The 24,864-nt window shown below is 41.1% G+C and overlaps 1 protein-coding gene across 1 annotated transcript in view; it reads right to left on the bottom strand.

The window, feature by feature from the left end:
• tdrd12 (tudor domain containing 12) overlaps window positions 1–24,864 on the bottom strand; it is a gene marked incomplete at both ends in the record, with an annotated part of 50,901 nt that overhangs the window by 17,610 nt on the left and 8,427 nt on the right. Inside the window, 20 exons of the mRNA XM_079256441.1 lie at window positions 934–1,073; window positions 1,155–1,272; window positions 3,514–3,642; window positions 4,413–4,604; window positions 6,157–6,284; window positions 6,387–6,540; window positions 6,644–6,829; window positions 9,523–9,630; window positions 13,263–13,323; window positions 14,901–14,975; window positions 19,299–19,637; window positions 20,302–20,367; window positions 20,589–20,683; window positions 22,448–22,575; window positions 22,842–22,968; window positions 23,036–23,091; window positions 23,180–23,360; window positions 23,793–24,021; window positions 24,461–24,580; window positions 24,638–24,806. Of these exons, the coding sequence (XP_079112567.1) occupies window positions 934–1,073; window positions 1,155–1,272; window positions 3,514–3,642; window positions 4,413–4,604; window positions 6,157–6,284; window positions 6,387–6,540; window positions 6,644–6,829; window positions 9,523–9,630; window positions 13,263–13,323; window positions 14,901–14,975; window positions 19,299–19,637; window positions 20,302–20,367; window positions 20,589–20,683; window positions 22,448–22,575; window positions 22,842–22,968; window positions 23,036–23,091; window positions 23,180–23,360; window positions 23,793–24,021; window positions 24,461–24,580; window positions 24,638–24,806 (2,801 nt within the window). The remainder of the gene's footprint in view (window positions 1–933; window positions 1,074–1,154; window positions 1,273–3,513; window positions 3,643–4,412; window positions 4,605–6,156; window positions 6,285–6,386; window positions 6,541–6,643; window positions 6,830–9,522; window positions 9,631–13,262; window positions 13,324–14,900; window positions 14,976–19,298; window positions 19,638–20,301; window positions 20,368–20,588; window positions 20,684–22,447; window positions 22,576–22,841; window positions 22,969–23,035; window positions 23,092–23,179; window positions 23,361–23,792; window positions 24,022–24,460; window positions 24,581–24,637; window positions 24,807–24,864) is intronic.

The following is a 24,864-nucleotide window of genomic DNA, read 5'->3' as shown; positions in this document are numbered from 1 at the left end:
GAATTAACCCTCTGGCTAGCGCCAATGAACAGACTAACATGTTAACAACGAGCCTGTTTCCTTCCTGCTGTGGCTACAGCTGTCACACCTACCAAAGGGTAGGAACCAAAAACTAAGGAGGCATTGTTGTGAGGGCTCCATCTCAGGCAGGGACCCACATCCAATGATCTGGTCAGCCAAACTTGAAACTATAAATTAATAAATCCTTTTAAAGGTAAGTGTCTAACTAATTTGGCTTTTATTAGCAAAAATCAAGTATTGCTGTCATAAATATGAATTATACTAAAGTCTAATCACAATCACATCAAAATAACAAGGGATTTCACAATTCTAGATGTCCTTGTTACAATTATAATCAGAGAAAAAAATCCCAATTATTCTGTGTTGATTGATCTTCTAATATAAATGTGTAACATCACATGAATACTCATAGGTTTCAAGAATTTCAAGATAGCTGCAGAGCTTATAGTTTGTGTACTGTAGTTCAATGTACTGATACCCTAAGACCCATGGTTGGCGATTTGAGCGCCAATGAACAGACTAACATGTTACAACGAGCCTGTTTCCTTCCTGCTGTGGCTACAGCTGTCACACCTACCAAAGGGTAGGAACCAAAAACTAAGGAGGCATTGTTGTGAGGGCTCCATCTCAGGCAGGGACCCACATCCAATGATCTGGTTAGCCAAACTTGAAACTATAAATTAATAAATCCTTTTAAAGGTAAGTGTCTAACTAATTTGGCTTTTATTAGCAAAAATCAAGTATTGCTGTCATAAATATGAATTATACTAAAGTCTAATCACAATCACATCAAAATAAAAGAGTTATTTTAGCTTAGAGTCAGTTACTGATAAATACAGAGGTGGCAAGGATTCATTAAAAACCTGCAGGACAGCAGCACTCGAGGACCAACTTTGGACACCCCGGGCTTACCTGTTGGGACATATTTCTGAAATGTTGAGCCATGCAGAAGAGTCTGCTGCCAAACATCTTTGGAGAAGTAGGAAATCCGAAGTGGACAACACAGGTTGCATCTCTGATGCCAAGAGACTTCAGACACTCACTGGTGGTGACTGCAGGACAGAGGTCACATTGATTATAAATGGTTTTACTGTTGACAGTACCAACATTTACCAGAAATATAAACAATTTACCTAGAATGACATGTGTGCCAGGTTCAATGTTCTTCTTCCATTGCTTGATGACAAAGTCAAACTGGTCTGTTAGTCCTTCATGGGTCTTCAGACAGAAAGCTGACTTATTTTTCACAACCTAAAGAATATAGTAAGTAAGTCAACATGTAATTCTAGTCACTGTAACATAATTAAATCCTTTGATAACACTTTAACTCTTTAAAGCCAGAGCTATTGACGGTGATAGAAAATTACATACGTTCTTTGAAATACTGTTTCCTTTTCGACTGTTTACAATATTGCTGAAATTCCAACGGATTCGGAAAGTTGAGAAGCGTAGCTATGTGCTGAATTATGGGGCATTATGGGAATCCCAGTGCTTCCCGCACTGAGTTGAGTTTTTGCATTTTAATGTTGTTTTAGTATCAATTTTGTATGTAGTTTTAATTATGGTAGACAGTAGTAGTTGTAGTGGGTTTTTTTTTATTTTAAAGTTTTGAGTGCCAACTGTCAAGTTTTTATTCAACATAAAGACTTTTATGAAGTGTTAATGAAGCATTATGTTGAGGTAGTCTACAACAAAGAGTAGAGCTCGTGCCAGTTTGGTGGAAGAGGAAAAGCATATGCAAATACAGAACCAAACACGCTAAGTAAACCGCTTTCATACATTGGATACTTATTCTGAGATTTTTTGCACTACTTTTCAATACCTAATGCAATTTTTCTCAGTTCTTCAAAGTAATTAGTTACTCTTTATTGCTGTAAATTGTAATACTACTTTACACATTACTGCATTTGAAAAGTAACGTCACTTACTTTACTTTTCCCTTTCTACATTTACCATGTGGACGCATGGAGAAACACCCTGCAGACCTGCTGTCTGCAGGTTGAATAATGTCTCCCAGTAAATGCTGTGATGAAGTCGTGCTGTGCTGATATATGACACTAGAAGCTATGAAAATGTTGGTAAGGCTTAAGTCCCCAATGGCTCATAAACTAAACTAATCTCTAAACTTTTGGACCTGTTCATCCACAATGTGTATAAAGACAATTCTTGCTGACAGTTCCACAGCATCCAGAGCCTAAGGAACTCTGGGTATATCTCATCCAGAGTTCCAGAGGAGATTTTAACCACCTCAGCAACCTCAGCCCCAGAGATAGGAGAGCCCACCCCTGAGTCCCCCAGTTCTGCTTCCTCATCAGAATGTTTGTTGATCAGACATGTTGGTGTGATCTAAGAGGACTTCAAAGTATTCGTTCCACCAAACCACAGCATCCAGAGTCAAAGTCAGCATCCCCCTATCCTCGTTGTACACAGTGTTAACGGAGCACTTTTCCCTTTTCTGAGTCGCCAGATGGTGAACCAGAATCTCCTCCAAGTCCAGAAATTGTCCTCCATGGCTTCTCCAAACTCCTCTCATGCCCAAGTTTTTGCAACTGCAACAGTGGAAGTTGCGTTTCGCTTAGTAGGCCGGTACCCATTGCTACCTCCAGAGTCCCTTTAGTAAAAAAGGCTGAGTAGGATTTCTCCTTCAGCTTGACGGCATCCCTCACCGCTGGTGTCCACCGACTTTTGGGATTACCAACTGCTGAAGTTACAGCCAAAGCTCCGACTGGCTGCCTCAACAATAGAGACATGGAATATAGTCAACTTCAGCTCAATTTTCCTTGCTTTACTCAGAACATGGTCGAGGCTTTGCTGGAGGTGGGAGTTAAAGCTCTGTAACAGGACTACTACAGATGTCCCCCTCTCTGCCCCTTTTTGTTTTTCTGTGCCTCAGTTTCTCATACAGTAGTTTTGAGGTCATGGACTTTTCAATGGATTTTCTTAAGGACAATTCAAATACTCAGGGTAAGTGAGTCTGATGGAGGCTGTTCTGGTTTTCTGACAACACTCCTCTGTGACAGTAACACTTCACTTAAAAACAAGAAAGCTTTTTTAGATTTTTTTCTAGACACAATTAGGGAAAATTTATTCTCTTGGACAGCAGGTGATTATGTTGGACTCGCTGACCTCCTGTCAGTTTAGGTGATGTTATTCAGACATGAAGCTGCAGAAGTCAGAATATGCTTATGGTCATGTCGGTCACCTGACAGCATAGCTAGATCTGACTAGTGAAAGTGGAAGAATGTCAGACAAATATTAAGCAAATCTAACTGAATGGATGGTGAGTAAGGAGGTGTGTTTCCTGCTGTAATAGAGTAAGAACAGCTTCACAAATTTGCTCATGTAAGACAAAAAGTGGCTCAAGTAAAAAGAAAGGTGGTTACTCAAGTAAGTGTGATCACCCACATCTGCTACATGTGTAGTCTGATAGACAGTGGAGGAAAGTATGAAAGAAGAAGAATCAGAAGACTGGGTTGTAGAACTGAATCTCACCTGAAAAATGTCTTCAACATCCTGAACAGAGTTTGCTACGATCAGAGTCTTCTGGTTGACATCAGGACTAAAATCCAACACATTTAACAGTACTGAAAGCTTACTGCTCTCCAGAGTCATAAGGACAGTCTGCACAGAGAAAGAATAGATAAAAGCCTTTGTTTTTTATGTTCTTTAGCCTGTAAATGAATATATCAGAAAATCCATCATATGATCTTTGGTGAATGCATAATGCTGCAGTACGAGTTTAAATTCTGAAAACTTATAAAAATTTAGCTTTCTTTGTCCTTTATTTGCACCATAATATAACTCTGTAAGTTATTCTTTGAGGCTCAAACCTGAGACCAGATGACTGTGATGAAGGCCACATTTTACATAAACTGTTGCTAGATATGACCTCTTTAGATTTCTTCCGTCTCCACTTTGAAGGGAGTTTAAGTTGTCACATGTCTTATCACATTTTTCAGCACCACTGTTCCTGCTTCCAGATGAAACTGTTTCAGTTGTGTTATATGTTTGTGTATTTAAAGGTGGAGTATGTAAGATTTTCAATATTTTCAAAATAAATTAACTAATAAAAAACTACAATCATAATTAGATAGTTTTTTGAACATGTAGGTTCCAGTCTGTCCATATTTGATGCAGTATTAAATTGCAAGTTTAATTAATGACAAATGACAAAAAGTACTTTTTTTTTTTTTTTACTGGCAGGTAAATATTTAAGAAGGGTCTTTGTCATTAATTAAACTTGTAATTTAATAACATCAAATATGGACAGACTGGAACCTACATGTTTAAAAAAAACTATCTAATTATTATTGTAGTTATTTTATTAAATTTTTGAAAATATTGAAAATCTAATATACTCCACCTTTTAAGAGTGAATCTCAGTAACTGACCTGCTGAACATTACCATAGAGAGCAGCTTCTTCAGGGACAGTTATGACAATGCAGGGGTAAGGCATGCGACCAGTTATCAGGTCCTCCATGTGACTGCTCCATTGTTTCGTCACAGCAACAAGTTGTTTAGGATACATTGCTTTCTCCTCACTGGAAGAAATCTTCTGGAAATGCATCAAGATGGTTCCCATCTACAGGAGAAAAGATAGTGCTGGTTTACATCTAACTCTGCTAAACATGTTACTGCTCTGAACTGAAAATGATTATTTGTGAGAGGGTTGTCAGATATATTCAGGCAACTGTTAATATTTGGGTTAGAACAATGTGGGAAACACTGCTTTGCTCCGCTGGACAGTTTTTCTGCCGTGGTTATGTAGGCATGATGAACATGATTACGGTAAGGTTTCTGCATCCTAACAAGGGATTTCACAATTCTAGATGTCCTTGTTACAATTATAATCAGAGAAAAAAATCCCAATTATTCTGTGTTGATTGATCTTCTAATATAAATGTGTAACATCACATGAATACTCCTTATAGGTTTCAAGAATTTCAAGATAGCTGCAGAGCTTATAGTTTGTGTACTGTAGTTCAATATACTGATACCCTAAGACCCATGGTTGGCGATTTGAGTGGATTCCTGGGAAATTCACTGGGTCTCCTATTCAAAAAAAGTGTATTTCTTAACATTTCTTTTATTATTCCATGTCTTAACTTGTGCCCTTAAATTCTTTTGACTTTACCATTACAAGATCAGTAGGCTGATCAGAGGGATGGATGACTGTAGAGGTAGTGGAAACAGAAAATACAGCTCCAACAGTCTGCTGACCAGTAATAGCTTTTATCTTTTTCTTAGGCAGTTATTTTTGTATACTAATCTTCCTGCTTACTTGAGAAAAACGGGATCTCATCAGAAGTGTGATGTATGCGTAGATGATGTCTCGACAAGTAAAAAAAATGGTTAACTTCATAAAAGTATTTTATCATTGCCGCCAACTATGTATGTTTTATTTCAGAACCACATGTGCCCTAAACATAGAAACAAATGAGCTCATCGACAAAAAGTAGAAACACAAGTTTACCTACTGTGAAGTTTGGTCTTTAATTAATGAAATCAAATCTGCAGTGACTGGATAGTTGCTTTTGTAGCAGCTAAACTAGCATGTTGCCATACGTTGTGTACAGGGATTACATCTGTGCATCTTTTAGATGTACATAGGATTAAAAGTGATGTCTGGTCTGCTGAAAATAAAATCTTTTTTGCTAGTTACCGTGATTTTAAACGAGTTGTTTGCAATGTACCAATTTTCATGGGAAAAATTAGGTGTGTCCCTGGTATGCATAGATAGTGAATTTACTGTGTCCTTTCAGATTTTCAATGCATCAGAACTCTTACCCTACCTACATCACTGCATTTTATTTCGGGTTTTATCAGCTCAAGTTCAAGCATTTCAGCACAAGTGCTTCAATTCAAAATGCAATAGATTGAAAGACTGAAAATAACAAAGAAAATGGATACGTTTTGACATTGTCACTGACCACTGAATAATTCTACATCACACTCCCAAGATGCATGTACACATTGGCCAGTACAGACTGAAAAACATACATCCATCCCTATTTTTTCTTTTTCAGCTCCAAGTCTAAGGCCAAACTAAATTGTAAATCTCCAACATGTGAATACATCTGAATGATGAGCGAGAAGCAGGAATCTGTCATGCAGTGGGAGCGATGAACTGTTACCTGATCAGCAGCAACAGCAAAGAGCTGCTCAGCCTGATCCAGCAGCAGGTGGTACAGCCGAAGAAAGAGGAAGCACTGATGGGACAGCAAACGGACCAGAGTGAAAGGTGTGGTCACCAACAGCAGGCCTGGAGAAAATAATGGCATTGGCAATGGTAAACAGGGCTAAACATTTTCCTGGGATACCATAAAAAGTAAAGAGTCATTCACTTGTTGCTTGTTTTACTTACAGTTTGGGGGGATTTTGAAAGCTTTGGCCTCATCTTTGCCAACCCCTAGCAGGACAACAACAGGATGAAGGCTTTGGAAAACTTTACTCTCCTCCAGGACATCATACACTGCTTGGACTCTCTCCCAGTCAGGACAAAGAAGCACTGCTATAGGCTGAATGGAAAAGCATCCACATCAAGTGTAGGCCCCAAAGACCCGAAGTAGTGTCATATTTCACAAGATATTAGGACCTGGTACACTGTGTCAATGTGCTTACCCCTGAACTGGAATTGAGGGAGGTGAAAATAGAGTTCAATAGAATTTGGGTGAGGAGTGGAGGAAGGTAGCTTTGCGGCTGTTCAGCGTTGTGGGAAACAATGACAGTGTTGCATCCTCGAGCCACAGCTGGCCAACTGTAACGATCGGCTGGCGAAAGAACGCAGTATGGGTTCCTCTGCAACACCTGGAGACAGAGCAGGTTCTATGTGAAGTCAGGCGGAGGTTATGAATGGAAATGGTTTAGAGCCAAGACACAGTTTATTAGAATCTCAGCTGCTTAGTTGATTGGTCTTTTTCTTTCCAATAAACTTATGACCAGCCTTGATAGCCAGTGCTGATCTGGGGATCAGGAGTACAGTCACAGCTGTTTCTCCTTCAGGTTGTAAGCTTTGGATTCATGGTACTCCTTTTTAGATATTCTGACGTCTGCAAAATATAATCCAACAAACCAACCTGGTGGAAGTTGTTCTTTCTGTTTTTCATCTGCTATATTTATTGATCAGATCCTTGTCCAGGGAACAGCATGAGATCTGTGCAGTACAGAACATGTTTGCACACACAGCAGCAATCCCTAATGTGGCATAGCAAAATGACAAGTAGAAACTCAGCTAAAAGACTACCAAGCATTGGTATCCAAATACCACAGTTCAAACCCAAAGCAATAATATGAGAATGTAAGACAAAGATGAGAACAGCACTTTCCACTTCTGAGCTTTGTCATTTTTAGGCAGCCTACACAAAAAATGTGTCATATGAAAGCAGAATCTGTGCATTACAAAGATGTCTGTTTCATCACTGTGGAACAAAACTCTGGGAGCTAGCAGACAAAATCATAAATCATGTCTCACTTTTGCTTTTTTTTTTTTTTTCTTGGTCAAATGTTTTATTTCAGCTTCAAAAAGCTCTAGTGTGTTTTCCGATGACTGCCTTTGTTTGAAATTAACCATGAAGGTATTGGTAGTTTTCCACAGAGATGGAAGTTTTATAGTGACGTGGTCACTCTTCCTATGATATACTTTCCTATGGTTCACTTCCTTCTGGATCCTCATGGTGTTTCTAAGCTGAATTTGGGGTCTAGCCCTGGATTCTTATGACGCTAGTCATAAAAGGTGTCCATCATCATTATCCTTCAATGGCTTCTTGAGACATTTACCTAAGCAACACTTCATGTTTTATCATTAAAACGTGAAAAACATGATGAAAACTGCCCAGCTTCACATTTTTAAATTCTGCTGTTACACTGTTATTCATCAGGCATTACTAATTCCTAAATAAGTTACAATACATTACATTTCAAATAGATTCCAAAAAAAGTCCTCCACTTTACAGCCATGGTAGCGGTTCATTTGGGGGATGGCACATCTTACAGCTCTTTGAAATAATCAAACTTAGTGTAAATAGTACAAGTAACGTCACACTCTTCAGTTGTTATTGTTATTTATACGTAGTAACTGCCTGTCCAAGTACACCTCCACACATGGTCACATACACATGAAATGAAATGACATGTTCTCAGAAGACAAAGCTGGACTTGATCAGGCTGATGTACAAACACAAATCTGTTCCTCCACTCTGATGTTCTCCTGGAAGGTAACACAACTGAACATCTGTACAGGTGCTGTGGCTTCATCTGTTTTTATCAAATGGTTAAAAGGACAAAGGTGACCCAAAAGAATAAATTGCAAGAAGAAAGGTTCATATAAACATGATCCAGGTTGAGATTCAGAGGCAAATAAACACCTTTAGGTCTAAACTATGCAAGCTTAAACCTTCATCTTGGTAACTGTTTCCCATGATCTTGAAATGGTTTGCAAACATTTTACAGCTCCAAAAGGCAGATGGTGGGAAGGTCTGTCACACTTCCTTCTCCTATGCTGGATGAAAGGATTCGTCATTGCAGCATGCATAGCTGCATACATAGCTGAATGCATAGCTGCGTGCATAGCTGCGTGCACAGCAGCGTGCAAAGCTGTGTGAATAGTTGCATGCAGAGCTGCAGCTTCATTTGATGCCTGTCAGAATCATGATTAAATAACTTTCCTACTTAGTAGGATACAAGCTCACATAAAATTGGCAGGAATTATAATTATAATACTAAAGAATAACATTTAAGCGTAAGTGGAACAAAAAACGCCTCTCTTGGCTAAGTAAATCTGTTCAGCACGACACGGCAGCCGGACCATCATTCTGCTGTCACAACACTGGACAGATCAAGTTATAAAAGAACATAAGATAAAGTGTCTGGAAAACACAGTCCAAATGAAAGAGATGCATTATTTATGACTTTATTTGTACAATGTTTTGAGTAACAAGATTTAAATTTTGTTCATTTTTCTGAACAAATAAAATTTTCTTATAAATGATCAAAACAGGACTTATGACCAACAGCAAAACTATTTTCACAAAATTTCCAATCTGACCTGTGAATTTAGACTTAATATTGTGTCACACTGGTTTAAATCACTGGTGCTGAGATGTACGGAGCACCTCTGCCAATGTATGAAGCCACAAACAAAAAAAAAAAGATGCCTAACACAGATGCCTTATGGGTTTGACCTGTGTAAATTTAACAGCTTAACACTAAACAAGCCAGAAAGGAAAAAAGATTCCTGGATCTGACATCATAATCACACTAGATTAACCTTTTAATTAAACGATAAGCCACCTGAAACAGACACATCACAGAAGTCATGTCTAACTGGTTTAAGTCAGAAAGGGTAGAGTCCTGCCAGAGGTAAATATGTGTTGTTGCTTTTTTTGTTGTTTTTTAACAAACAGCTGTGTGAACAGGTATTAACTGAAACCAATTTGTTCAGCTGATCTCCACAAATTCTTTCAGTTAATAATAATCAGTGGTGATCTGACATCTTTGATTACCCAGCGGAGAGTGTCCGTGATGGGGGCATCTTTCAGGCTAGTACAGGGTTCTACTGGCAGAGCAGAGTGCACCAAAATCCCACTCATGCACGGATCCCTGGGAGAAACCTAGAAAAACATGAAAAGCAGAATTTTATTTGTTCCAAGCATGTTTGCTCCTACTTAGAAATGTACACTCAAGAGGTCAGTTTCCTTTACGTGAACAGGAAAAACAGATATTGTAGTTTCACAATCCAGTCTTTCAGATAGTTGTGAAATTAATCTTCGTTCAGTTTATTTAGTTTACTGAATAAGGACCATGTACAGTAGCACTGATCATAGGGGGAAATATGCATTGTAGCAGACTGTAGCTCTCTGAGCTCATTTCCATCTGCAGTCTCTAAAACACAGTTTTGTTTTTTTTTATTTTTATGATGCTTGCTTTTAATTTAGGTTGTAATGTTCTAAATTTTGTATTTGACCCAGGAAGAGAGCTGCAGTTTTGCAGCAGGTAATGGAAACGGATAGCTTCTAGTGTCATTTAAAAGATACTTCTTTTTCTCAGGGTCAGTTGCATATGAAGTTGTTTTTCTTTTGCATGTAGGCAAGACATATATAAGAATTACGCATTATAATAATAAGCATTTAGCGTCTGCCTCAACCTGTTCAGTCAGTGAATTATGGCTTTATTGTTGTATTTATATTATCAACGATGATTGCAGACTGAAAACTTATTCTATCAATATTGACCCTAAAGATACATTACTCATAAAACAGGTCCATCATGTTGTTATGATGACCCCAGTTACAGATCATCTTTATAGTCGAGATGAGATTCTTTTAAGGTGAAGACCTACAACCCTTTAAATAACTTAAAAGACTAATTTATGGTTTTATGTCTTCTTGTTTGGATTATGGTCACTCTTACATTGGTGATGATCAGTCATCACTTGCCCTGATGACTGAACAAAATCCAGCATCTGCCTTAGAAAATAAATAAATAAAACAAAACTAGAACTGCAAGCAGTAGCCACAAGTCCACAAAGCACCAACACCACCACCCCTGTTCCAAATTCTTAACATTTGAAAGGCCATAGTTTTGTATTGTAGACCTTGTCCATTTTGTCCGATAGACCAATCTCAGCTTTAATCATTGATTGTTTGACTTGCATGATGAGGACGTTCATGGGTGGTAAAAAGATAAACAAAGCTGGCATACTGCTACCGGTTCGGCTGCTACAGCTAGTTTTTAGTGTCAGAACTTCTTTTTCCAGACTGCCTGCTTACCCTGAACAACAGGCTAAATGGGTTGCTGCCATCAAAACAAAACTGGAAGTGCTTCAGCCAGATAGCCAGCACTTTGTTGGTGTTCAGCAGCAAATAAACTAAAATAAAATCAACAGTTTCTCTGTGTGAAAGTGACTGTAGTCACAGAGTCAACCTCCACTGTGGTGTAAATGTGGCATATGGTGGAGGCAGTTTCCGAGTTAATGCAAAGTTATAGATTTTTTTATTTTCATTCATGGTGTCAATAAACAGTAGTAAAATAATGTTTTCTCACAGTAATTGTAACATTAACTCCTATATATATCATTGAGATATCCCTGTCTGCACATTGTGTTGATGTTATTTGTGTCTGCTGTTTTCAAACCACCTTTGACATGAGAAGGACATATTGCTTGTGGCACTTTCTGCAGCTGAATGTCTAATAGCCATCCTGCCACTTAAGTTTTTAATTCTGCCCGTGTGAAGTGCAACAACTGATTGACTAGGTCATTGTAAATGTTCTGGTAACCCTTAGCAACTAGCTATGTCTGCACTAGTTGGCAGTTTTGGAAGTTTGTAAACCAGGATTTTGTAAAATCATAAATGTCTTGAACACCAATGAGCACAATTTTATTAATATTGTGGTCTGACCTGATGTGCTTTAGTGCTGAACTGGTTTTGAAAGTGTAAAGTCAGCTAGTGCCATTCTTGATGACAGTAAATTAACAATCACTCGATAAAACAGCTAGTTTTTAGCCAACATGGCGGCGTAACAATGTGGCACAGGATGACATAAAAAAAAAAAAATTAAAAAAAATAAATAAATAAAAAAACAAACAAAAAAAAAAAAACCAAACGTGATCACATCACATTACAAGATCAAATGAATAATTTCTTCCAAAAGTCTCAAAAACATTGGTCCATCAGACCTGTTTGAAGTTTTCTGGCCTTACCCTTTTGTCTATGACTCAGCTACTCCTGGATGTTATTAGAGCAGACTAAAAGGTGGAGGTGATGAAGCCGTTTCAATCATGTCTGTAGATTGTTTTAAATAAGCTGTAAAATGAAACTGACTTGGCATAAAAAGAAGATTTGTTGTCCTGAGAAATGGAACATTAATATAACCCAATAATTCTCTGCTTTTTTAGCAAGTTTCCCCCTACCAATTATCAAAGTCCCCCACTTCTCCTTCTCCACGACTTTAAAACAGAATTATCCGGTGCAACTAATGTCAATATAAACTGCATTCAACTTTAGCAATATGAAAATCAGACTTTGAATTGAGCTTATTAGTAAACATTACAAAGCATCCAATTAATACCAGTGATGCAGCAACACACAAACTAAGTTAGTCTGAGCTAAGCATTTGATGTTTCTTATGGATTTTCATTGCAGGTTGCAGAAGAGTTCATTTCAGACATGGTGTGCCATTACATCCAGGTAACTTTTGTACTTTCTTAAAAATGAATATATGAGTCTGCTGAACTGCAGGGGGCATGTGGCTAGAAGCCTGGTTTTACACACAGGCAAGCTGCTGCAAGGAGCCATAGCTACCAGTTAATATATAAGAGTGTGTTGTACCAGTTGAGCTAAATACGGCCACATGCTTGCTGCACGTGGATTAATCACCTGACAAAAACCTGATGTACACAATACACATGCTAAGAAGCACAAATCGCGACATGTAGGATATAGAAATGACTCAAAGAAATTCAGCTAAAAGCCTTTATCACACAAAATGTAATTAAAACCACACAACAATTGAAAAGAAAAAAAAATCTGTGCATAACCCCTCATCTTTGCCTCTGTGTTCAAAACTTGCATTCCAAGTCAAACACTGCTAAAGTCTACTCCTTTGACTTTAAGTTAGTTAAAAATGACTCATGAAGGTTCGGATAATTTATATTAAAGAAAGAAGGACTTTTTTAGGCTTCTTTGTGCCCTCCTACAATGTACTACATTTGGGTTACCCTTCTTCTGGATCCTCATTGGTGTTTCTAAGGGGAATTTGGATGTTGGCCCTTATTTCTCCACATTCTAATTGGTCAATAAGTTATCAAAAAGGAAAAGGGGATTGCCAACAGCACCAAAAATACAACCACCCCTCCACCTTAAAAAAATTCTGATCACCCCCCAAGGAGAGGTAATATACACATCAAGAAAATCAAGTGATCCCCCCAGAATATGTGAGGGCTGAAGGTGGTTCAAACTATCACTATAACAATTTATCAAGAAATTGTAAATGGAAGAAACATGGAATTACAATAACCACCACTGAGCACAAAACATACTATTAATTATTCAAACATTAACTAGAAGAACTGATACTGAGGGGAGGTGAGTCACCTAAACTCACCCCAAGTTGCAAAGCTACTGCTTGGCAGAGATCATTACTGATGTTTAGAGTAATGACAATTAGAAGGATGTGTAGTGGCATCATGAGGTGGCATCAATCCTCATATCAAAACTGTACGGTGAGAATGAATAAAACTTACCACATCACGTGCCGCATCTAGATCAGAATTAAGAGGCTCTGGATTTAACAACTCCAAAAGTCTGTAGAAGACCAAACATTTTAATTAAATCTCTCGACAGCATATTCAGAGAAATGTGTTTGTGTGTAAGACATCATTTCTAATTATTAAAATATTTATTATTGGCGCATAGGAAATTATTTTACACTAAAAATAATCTTGGTGCCTCCAAGTGGTAAAACATGAATGGTTTTAAACTAGAAATGACTGATTAAAATATGTTGTTTTAAGCAGAAGTAAATGGGGCATTTTACCTTCTAACAATGTAATCAAATACATTTTCAAGACTCCAGCCACAAAGACTGATCACCTGATATTTAGTATTTAGAAAATAATTAATGTTTTGGTTTTTTTTTTTTTTAAATAAATAACAAAAAAAGATCATTCAAATAGTCAAATTGACATTTAAGGGGTTACAATCCTAAAACTGAATGTTAGGCGTTTTTAAGCAGTTCTGAAGTTATGAAAAAAAATGAGTTTATAACAGTTTTATTTTGTAAAGGGACAGTTTTGGCAAAAGTCACCAGACAGAGAATAATGTATAAAGACAGAATAAAAGATTTTAGAGAAAAAAGACAATGGATTAACAAAATGACCCCCAAAAAAGTTATTGCAAAATTTTAGGTTCAAAACTGTAACACAGCCAAACTAATAAAAATAAAGATGAGAAAAATAAACAAAAATGCTGAGGAGGACAGAAAGGTTAACAGAGAACTGCATTTTTTCAGTTCCAGTATCTGAATGACCACCTTAAAAACACACTTGATTCAAATGAAAAGGTCCTCAACAATTTGTTGTCATCTTCTGCACTTCCCTGTTAATAAGCCAGTGATTTGGATCAGACGTGTTGCAGCGGGAACCCTAAAACCTGCAGAATTTCGAGGACCGAAATTGGTGACCCCTGCTCTAAAAGTCTCATAGCAGTGGTTCCCAAAGACCAGAACTGAGAAAGACTGCTTTAACAGGCCTGACTGAAATGAACGGCTCATTAATAGGTTTACAATAAACTTGATGAGTAGGTCCTTTGAGCTGGATCAGGTTCACTGGAATAGAAAAACAAAACAGCAATCCTGATTCCAGGTCCAAAGGAGCCACTGCTAATAGAGGCACACCTAGTTTAATACACCTTAATCAAATGAATGGCTTGTTAAAAGGCTTGCACAGAACTTGATGAGGAAGTTAATCTGAATCTGGTGTGGAGGAGTAGAAACCCATCTAAGACCTGCAGGGCAGTGGGTCCTGAGAATCTGGATTGAGAAATACTGATGTAAAACATGCAGGGCAGTGATGTTGAGGGGTTGAGGCATGGCTAAGTAAGGAACTGGAAAAATCTTTTCAATTAGTCTAGATGAAAGGCATTTCTAACTCAGAAAAGATCAATAGTTTAACACTGATTTTGTCGAACAGACTGAGATGGAACAATGGTTATGTGTAATCCTTGAGACTAAAAATACTTCTTTAACACACTTCTAGAGACTGGTGTGGTATTATTTCCAACAAACTACAGTTGTGCCCAGTCTGTCAAGTATACTCTCCTGCTGGAGGGAAACAGTCAGGTTGGTAAGTTGTGGATGAATTTCTCTCTAAGATGTAGCTCACCGTGAGCAGGCCCAGTCTTCTTCACACTTCCACATCTCTTCTTTTTCTGGTCGTTCTAACTTGGATTTGTCTGAACTAAAGAAAAATTCACAAACACAAATAAGCTTTCCACCTGCTGTCAGACCTTAGGTAATGATAGGCAGACATGAACTTTACTGATTTATACTGATAAGTTGTGACATTATGACCACTAGCTAAACAGCCCTTTCCACCAACAGATCCAGCTCAATACAGGGCAGCTCAGTAATGAATGGGCCGTTAACACATCATTTTGCATTTCCACTGTTAAATAGTGGAAAGGGAACCAGAATATCTGATTACTTTTTGTTATCCTTCCTTTGAGGTCCCAATCTTAAAGGGTAGAGTCTTACACACAGCAATTTATTAACAGGCAGAAATAATTGTTCTTCCTGTGCAAAGAACAAGTTGAAACAACTCCACTGTCTCAACTACCAAAAAGAAAGAACACAAACTGCTGTATGTCCACCAATCTCCTCAGTTTCTGGGTCATATTCTATTTCACTATAATTCAATATTAAGTAATAATTTAATAAACGTTTTAACTATTATTATCACATTGAAATGCTCTGCTACTTAAAGGATTTCTCCATGTACTTTGGGCTCTTTCAAGACATACGAGTTGTTTACCAGCGAGATCAACTGATGGAACTTTACAAGCCCAAGATAATCAATTAGAGAAAAGGAACAGAGAAAAATTATGGTAATTTAAACTATTTCTTCTATCAGTTCTGATGGGTAATGTGAGATTGCTAGCTAGCAGCATTCCTCCGCCTCATAAGCACGGCTCTAACATTAGCTCGGTTTCCCCCCCAACTCCCAGTGAACATGAAACCTGGTACGTACACACCCCGTCTTTGTACCAGTAGCTAAATCATCCAGTGTACACCCTCAATAATCTATTACAACAGTGGGGTAGGTCCAGTAGTGTGTGTGTGGTGCAGGGTCGGTGTGCAGAGCAAGTGACATGGCCTCTTTGTCACAGGTATTGATACAGTATTTTTCATTTCACTTTAATTTTATGACTACATAGCTGACACATCTATTGCAATACGTCTGATACTCCATCTACCAGGTAAGGGTATGGTCGCTGATGAAATTAAACAGATCAAGATTTCCCGCACTAAAGCATCCTGTCCTGAGCTGGACCTATTGGTTAAAAACAGGGCTAAAGAAGGATTATTAAAGGAAAGTAGTAACTGTCAGTCCCATGTTTGTGAAAAGATTAGCCGAGTCTCTCATCAAACCTGCCAGTAGTTTTAATGTTGTGGCTTATGGGTGGTATTCACAAGCATACCCAAAGTTTATGTTTCCATATCAGTAGTAGATACAGACCTTTCAGTGCAGAGCATGTTCGACAAAATCTCATCAGCTGGATGTTCAACCTGACTGCCGTGAGGAGCATCTACAGCTTCACTTTTCAGACACCTTTAAAAAATGACATCAGATGAAGTGATGTGAGGAATACCACTTGAAATAAATTTAGGAGTTCAGAACGAAAAGAACATCTATTTACCTTGCATGTCGCAGGTCTGATATTGGAGGATCACTCATGTTTGAAGGGTTTAATCTATGTGAAAGAACAACATGGTCTAATACAGATAACCTAATGAAGTGTATAAATCTGCAAGGTTTAGACAGAAGCTGATGGTGAAGCAAAGTGATGAGATAAAACTTTACTGGCTTTCCAAGGAAGCACTGGAAGCATTTTGTTTTTGTTCAATGACCAAGGACCCCATAGTAATTTCCTGAAATTTATTAATCTCCTCTCTCTGACCCTCCTGGAAGAAAAGAAAAGAAAAAAAGAATAGGAAAAAAAAACAAGATGCTCATCATGTTTGTTCCTAAAATATTCCTGACATTTCACGCAGGATGGGTTTACTGATTATCTAATACTTTTAATACCTGATAGTAAAATCCCAGATCTTTTTAATAAACAGATACAATTATTGTGATATGAAGCATAGCATTTGCCTTTGCTTGCAAGTTTTAGGGAATAAAATGATGTGTGGTGTATTCCTTCTGTATCATGTGATCATGGTCAGACTGATGCAATATGTTTTGTTATATTAATATACACTACTCCCAAAAAGTTAGGGATATTTGGCTTTCAGGTGAAATTTATGGAAAATGCAATATGTTCATGCTACAATGATATAATATAAAAGTAAGACATTTAAGTAGAAGGATGCACTACTGATTTCCTCATCTCAAAAAATTCATTCAACACAAAAGGTAACAACAATGGTAGTTACACCACAACAAAAAATGTGAACGTCTCAATATCTCGTCATGTGCCCTTGAGCATCAATTACAGCTTGACAACGACGTCTCATGCTGTTCACAAGGCAACTTCTTGCCTGCTGAGGCATGGCATCCCACTCTTCTTGAAGGGCAGCCCTCAGGTCATTGAGGTTCTGTGGTGCAGGGTTTCAAGCCTCTACACGACGGCTCAGCTGATCCCACAGGTTTTCAATGGGATTCAGGTCTGGAGAGAGTGCAGGCCATTCCATTTGAGGTACACCAGTCTCCAACAGCCGTTCCCTGATGATGCGGCCTTGATGAGCAGGAGCATTGTCGTGCATGAAGATGAAATTAGGCCTGTGCTGTTCATGTAGGGGCACAATCACTGGATTAATGATGTTATTCAGGTAGTATGGGCTTGTCACTATACCATTCACAAAGTGTAGGGCAGTTCTGTACCAAGTGGACACCCCTGCCCACACTGAAACACCCCCACCACCAAAAGCTCGCCTGGTGACAACAGTGGCTGATGCATAGCGCTCTCCCTGACGTCTCCAACATCGCTGCCGGCCATCATTTCTGCTCAGTGTGAATCGACTTTCATCAGAGAACAGCACTGAGGCCCACTGGTTCCTCGTCCAGCGTAAATGCTCCCTGGCCCATGCAAGACGATGGTGCCTGTGCCTGGTGGTGTGGTCAGGTACCCGTGCAGGTCGTCTAGCACGCAGACCACGCTGATGGAAACGGTTTCGAATGGTCTGACGTGACACTTGGGTGCCTCTCACCTCTCTTAAACGTGCCTGGAGTTGAGTGGCATTCATCATCCGGTTTCTCAGGGCAGTGTTCACAATGTAGCGGTCATCAGCACGGGATGTGGCCAAAGGACGTCCACTTCTAGGCCTTTCTGTGACTCTTCCAGTCTCTCGATATCTCTGTTGCAACCTGCTGATGACACTCTGTGACACTCCAAGCTCAGTGGCCACTTCTGTCTGAGAACGTCCTGTTTGAAGCATCGCAATGGCAAGGGACTGTTGTTCCATTGTTAGGTGTTGTCTTGGTCTCATGATGTCAAAATGTGAACAGCATGATGAGGACAACTGTTTAAACACCAGCTCTAATTGAACCAGGACATTTATTGGTCAATTCAAGGATCACACACCTGCTGTGATTTTTGCCGTTAAGCTCCTTGTTAGAGAACAGCAACTTGTGCAAAATTTATTGAAACATTTAACAGTTGGACATGTGCATTTAAAAGCTTAGAGAAGATCACATTAAGTTCACCTGTACAGGTTTGAATGCATTTTAGGCTTGTTGTGAAATTTCACCCAAAAGCTGAATATCCCTAACTTTTTGTGAATAGTGTATAACTGTATGAAAGTCACTCTGGATAAAAGCGTCTGCTAAATGACTGTAGAATAAAATATGCAAAAAGTGCAGTTCTTATTTATTGAAGCACTTAGTCCCACTTAATGTATAAAAAGTCCTTTATAAATAAATTTTATTTGATTATTTGCATATATTTGCACAGATTATGTTAAGGATGAAAGTGTATGACTTTTTTTTCTTTTTTTTTTAAAGCTTATATATGAACTGATTACAATACAAACATTAAAACAAATAAGGCGGCTTCCATTTATGATCAACTTTATCTCAGCTGTCATATAAACTTGCAGCTTTTATGGTGAACTGCAGAAGGATCTGTTCAGCCGAAAGTTTCATAAAGTGGTGCAACAAGCCTTTAATAAACATATAACACAGTTCTATTTCAACATTTGTTTCTGTAACTCACTATGGGACATGCCTTCAGACGCAGCTTGTTCCCCTGACGTCACACAAGCAGCAAAGGGCTTTTTAGCCGACACACCCTTCAGGTCCGGCGGCTTTTCAGGTCACCCTGTTGAGGCTAAGACTGAGTTTGCTAATACAATAAGCTGACAGAGCCGTCGCTTGAGCCAACTGCCGGGTGCAGGGAGTGGAGAAGATGGCATTTTCTGGCAGGCACAGCTTTAGTGCTTCTTCTCCTCACAGAGTTTCTGCATCATGGCCATGGCCAGACCGAATAAGCCTTTCAGATCCACGGGCACGTCGAGGAGTTTAGTGTTGTCCTTTTGAGACAGACTGGACAGATTTAGTCACCTGGCTCTCTCTTGAGTGACCATCAGGGCCATGGATCTTCCAGAGGCCTGGACAGCACACTTGTGAAGACGCAGGCAGAGGTCTGTCACCACATATAGCTCTTTCCACAGGTCTGAGGTTGGTGTGGTCAACCTTTTTTCCTGTAATTCAGCCTGGTAGGCAAGGTGTTGCAGCGACGCATTCAAAGCTTTCACCAACATTGCAATTGATTTGTAGCCTTTCTCCATCATGGTTAGCTGGAAACAGTCGGCCTTGGAAGGCTGGCTGGGGCCTGCCGTTGTCATGGTGGACTTGTGAGTGGGATGCCAGGAGAGGTTTTCGCCAGACCACCCTCCTTGCCTGGAGCAAGGAAGAGGTGTGCTTACCTAGCCTGAAGAGTGACGGTCACATCAGGCTGTTAAAGTGGGAGGAGGCTCCTCCCTTCTGGAGCAGACATGACCTGTCTGCCAGTCAGAACTGGCATAATGCAAAAAAAAACTTCTGGGGACAGCATCAGGGGGCATGTCCCATAGTGACATAGTGACCTCACTCGTGTCAGAGAACTGGGGTTGATTTCTTAACCTTAAGCTATGCGTTATATCATGTTAGCTCTAGGTTAGCCAACATCCACTGCTACAAGAAAAAGTAAATAAATAAATTGCAAACCCAGGACTTGATGGATTTGCTGATGCATTTCATGCTGGGACAGAACCCCAGGGGGTAATGCCAAAAGTTGACTTTTCCAAGAAGAGAATTTATCTAAAATGTTGTCTTTTTCCTATTTTGAATCAACAACATTACAAAATTACTTTTATGTATTTATTTTACCTTTTTAAAATCACAGTTTTCTCTATTTATACCTCAACCTCCAATTTTAAATGTACTCACATCAGGAGCTGCTTCGTGGTGAATGCTTGCAGGATTCAGAAACTTTAAGAGCCTACAGAGCAGAAAGGTCAACAGAATCTGTTTTGTGAGATTCAGCTGATCACACCAACAAAGACAAATAAACTTCCACTCTCACCTGAAAAGACTGGCGTTTTTGGTCAGAGCTGCAGCAAGAAATGAGTCTGTGTCCTCTGATGAATCACTGAGAGCAAACAACCAGAAATTACTTGACTTACACTTTCATGACCGAGTAAAACCAGAAACATGGCTGGCGGTAAAGTTGATGAACAAGCCAAGAAATCCTAGACGCCACATCCACCAAGTCATTTATGTCACTTGCTGTCATTATAAAAACTATTTGGATGTTCTAAATCTAACATGTCTGCTCAACACTCACCTGCTGAACTGAACCAGTGATCTCACCTGTCTACAGCAGCTTCTAAACCATTCCTGGATTGGTTTCCTGATGACACTTGTTCTTTTGGGACTTGTGATCTCCCATTTTCCTCCCAGACAACCTGCAGGTGAAGAAGCAGAGTTTAACACTGGAGTATCTGCAGGACTTGAAATCAACATGTTTGATGTTTTTATCATCTAGACCATTTTGATAAAACAGCAGCAGGATTTTTCTGGTAGAGAAGCTCCATACTGGTATCTGAGTGGTAAGTAATCCTCTTTGATAAAATCTTGAAAAAGGTTTAATAGGTGACTAAACAGAACAACTAAAGCAGTTCATCCTGGACTAAACGAGTCAGAAGTGGTGAAGCGGTAACATTAGCATACAACACATCATTAGCACTTTTTATCCATCTTCATTTAATCTGATTTTAACTTCAGGAGAGTGTTTTGCTGTATTTAATCCCTTTGATTTGTTTCTATGTGATTTTACAGTGTCCTGGCTTGTGTTAAAGCCTTGATGTCCTGTTGCTGTGCAAGGAGTAATCCTGTGAAATAAATTTATTTACTGACCTTTTTTTTTTATTTAACCAGGTAAAATTAGTGGAGAACAACTTTTCATTTACAATGATGACCTGGGAAAAATAATGGTGTTCAGGATTTTTTTTCCCCCTTAATCTAGCAGCCCTACATGACAAATGAGGCAATGATGAAAACCTGGAAACAGTGACAACCCACTGAAGTACTGTAGTCATAGATCTGCTACAAACTAAGTGAAGCAAAGTTGTAGAGCAGGTCTGTCAATCATCTTGAGGAAAACCCACAGCTAAACAGACTGAATCTACAGTCACTGTATTGTTTTTTGTATTTATTTATTAATTTTCAAGTTGTATTACAGGTTAAAATTGCTTTACTACTCTTGATAGATGCTGTTAAAGTCAGCACATTATCTGAGATCTGAACTTTGGGAATATGTGTGGCGACTATTAAAACACAGCTTCATCAGGACTTTAAAAAAAAGTAACTTTTTGTCTGGAGAGTTTTTTTCCCACTGTAATTCAGTAGTTTATGAAAAATTAGTCTGCAATTAAGTTTGGAATTGCGAAGTGACTTCGCAGCAAGCTGTCATATGATGTTTGAATGTTCTCTTTCATAATATTTCGCTCGATGTCTCACTATGGGATGCACGCCTCTGTGCAGCTCTCAGAAGCATTAATCTCATTACGCCAATGCTGATTGGCTGGTGAACTTGTCCGTCCGCATCAGGTAGTGCCATCTACCTTAAATAGCTCATGCGGACGGCACCGCCTCATTCAAACACTTCTTCTCACTCGGAGCATATCTCGCGTCTGGGCTAGCTAGCTAAACTGTCCGCAGACTGACCTTTTAGCTTCGGTCGCAGGGCGCTACCTAGCCTTTAGGCACATTTTATTGCTTCGTTTGGTCACACCAGACCATCTCCTGTGCTTCCTTGCCCCACCACGGCTCGGTCGTCACCATTTTTCAGCCTCACCACGGCGAAAAATAAAATTTACTGTCAAGCATTAGCACACCAGCTAACTCCTCGGCTCTCACGGTTAGCACACCAGTTAACCACCTCAATTCCCCGCTCGCTCACCAGCTCGCTAGGAATGGAGGCAAAGAACCCTCACACCAGAGGTGATGGAGACTCTGGGGCCCATTCCTGCCGATGCAGGAATAAAATTTCGAGCAGAGACCCACACCAGGTCTGCTCGTGCTGCCTGGGGCTGGAACACGCCCGGCTAGCAATAGATGTCCCGGGCTCGTGTCAACGCTGTGCGGTGTTCACGGTAAAAAGTCTCCGCAGACGGCTAGCTCGCCAAGCTAGCCTGTCTGGACATGACCCTTATTACACCGCCACCGACGTTGCCGTCGAAAGGGGAGGGGATGGCGGGTCCACTGCGGTAGTGGTACCGGAGGCCAGCGTCAGCTAGGGGTCCAAGCTCGACCTGGCCACGGACCCCCCACAGGAGGAAGACGTCCTGGACCTTGACTATGGAGAAGATGAAGATGTCGCCTCGAGTCTCCTCATATCAGAGGACGAGGAGGAGGACGACATCTTTAGTACTTCGGCCCGGGCTACACAGCCCGCGGCCTCCACCACCACTCGGGATGGAGGCGAGGGTAGCACACCAGCTTCTCCCCTCCCCAGTTCGGACATGCTCGACGTGTGTAAACGCGCTGCTGCCCGTCTGGCTATCCCCTGGCCGGCTGTTGTAGTGGAGATCGCCAGGTCCCGCTACGAAGGGAAGAAATTACCCTCAGCTAAGAGTGTGGCAAAACAACTTCTCCCCGTCTTCCCGGAGCTGCTGGACGAGGTGACGCGCTCGTGGAGGGACCGCCCGTACAGCAGCAGGAGCCCGGTTCCCGGGGCCTCATTCCTCAACTGTGAGGCGATGGAGAGCTTGGGCCTGCTCCGGATGCCTCCAATGGAGCCACTCGTGGCAGCTCACCTTCACCACCAGGCTGTCAGCAGTGTCTTCCAGGAGCCCCAGCCTGCCATCCAAAACTGACCGTTTTCAGTCAGCCCTGACTGAAAAGGCGTACAAGGCAGCTGCGCTCTCAGCCAGAGCGCTCAATGTCTTCTCCCTGCTCACAGCGTATCAGGCTGAGCTGTGTGAGGACTTTGGGCAAACCCAGGACCCAGCAACGTGGGAGGAGATTCCGGTCATCACCGACCTGTGTCTCCGCGTCCAGCGCTGCGCGGTCTAGGCCACGGGGAGAGCACTGGGAACTATGGTGCTGCAGGAACGGGCGCGGTGGCTCAACCTCGCCAACCTGTCAGACAGGGAGATGGACGACGTCCTCGACATGCCCATTGTTCCGGAGGGAATTTTTGGCTCAGCATTGGCCTCAATGCAGCAAAGATGTGAAGCCAAAAAGAAGGAAGACGAGGCACTCTGGCTCTGCCTTCCCTGAAAGCCTCCTGTTCCCTCCCCCCCCCGTGCAGCGCAAGGCTCCTGCGCCTGCTGCCTCCCATGTTTCGCAGTTTAAAATGCCTAAACAACCGAAACTTCAGCCCGCCCCACCAATTTTGCCCGGTCGGGCCAGCTGGCCTAAGAAACCAGCGGCTACAATCGCAGCTGCGCCGGCACCCCCCGCGCAGGCTGCCACTTTCCAGTCCAGGAAGAAGAAGTGAGCAGCCTGAAAGGGCGCAGCTAATAATAAAGAAAACCAAAGCTGTGAGAATAAACAGCGCGGGTGCGGGACCCGCAGCTTCCCCACGGAAGAAAGCTTCAGCTTTCTCCAGTGTGGGAGGGGCTTCGGCTCCATCACTGCGCTGTCAGGGAAGCCCAGTGCCGCCGATGAGTCACTCCCCTGCTCCACCAAGAGAGGGCGCCAACGCTTCGCGGGAGTTTTCTCTTTCGGTGGGAGGCCTGCAGTGTGTGTCTCCGCTCTCCCTCCGAAGGGAGAGATGGGCCACGCACGGGGCGTCGCCCTGGGTATTAAGGACGTTCTCGAGGGGATACAGGCTGCAGTTTGCCACTGTTCCCCCGAGCTTCGCCGGCATTATACACCCCCAGGCTTCAGGGGAGACCGCTCGAGTTTTACAAGAGGAAATTTCCTCCCTGTTAAACAAAAGAGCGATCTGTGTTGTCAGTCCCGCACAATGTCAGAGCGGTTTTTACTCCAGGTATTTCCTGGTCCCCAAACAGGGGGGGACCGGAATTCGCCCGATCCTGGATCTACGCACTCTGAACAGACACCTGAGGAAATACAAATTCCAGATGCTGACACATACATCTCTGCCCCGCCTTGTTCGACAGAACGATTGGTTCACTTCTGTCAACCTAAAAGACACGTATTTCCACATCCCAATTTATCCTCCCCACAGGAAGTACCTGAGGTTTGCCTTCCAGGGGATCTGTTACGAGTACCTGGTACTCCCTTTTGGCCTGTCTCTGAGTCTGCGAGTGTTCGTGCGATGCACAGAGGCGGCGATAGCCCCGCTCAGGCAGCAGGGCATCCGCTTGGCTACATACCTGGACGACTGGCTGCTTTTGGCACAATCAGAACAGGAAGCCAGGGCTCACACACAGATTCTGGTGTGGCACCTGTCGGACTTGGGTTTCAGGATAAACACGGAAAAGAGCATGCTGTCTCCGGTGCAAAGCATAATCTTTCTGGGATTATCCCTGGACTCGGTGACCTTCACAGCGCGCCTCTCGGCAGAGCGGGTGAGAGCTTTCAGGGCGTGCCTCGCGCTTTTTCGTCTAGACAAATCTGTTCAATTCAGATTATGTCTTCGATTACTCGGACTGATGGCATCTGCAATTCTTGT

Source organism: Telmatherina bonti (assembly GCF_933228915.1).
Source record: "Telmatherina bonti genome assembly, chromosome: 2".
Lineage (NCBI taxonomy): Eukaryota > Metazoa > Chordata > Actinopteri > Atheriniformes > Telmatherinidae > Telmatherina > Telmatherina bonti.
The sequence above is the reverse complement of the archived record's forward strand: the minus strand, read 5'-3'. Positions and strand labels throughout refer to the sequence as shown.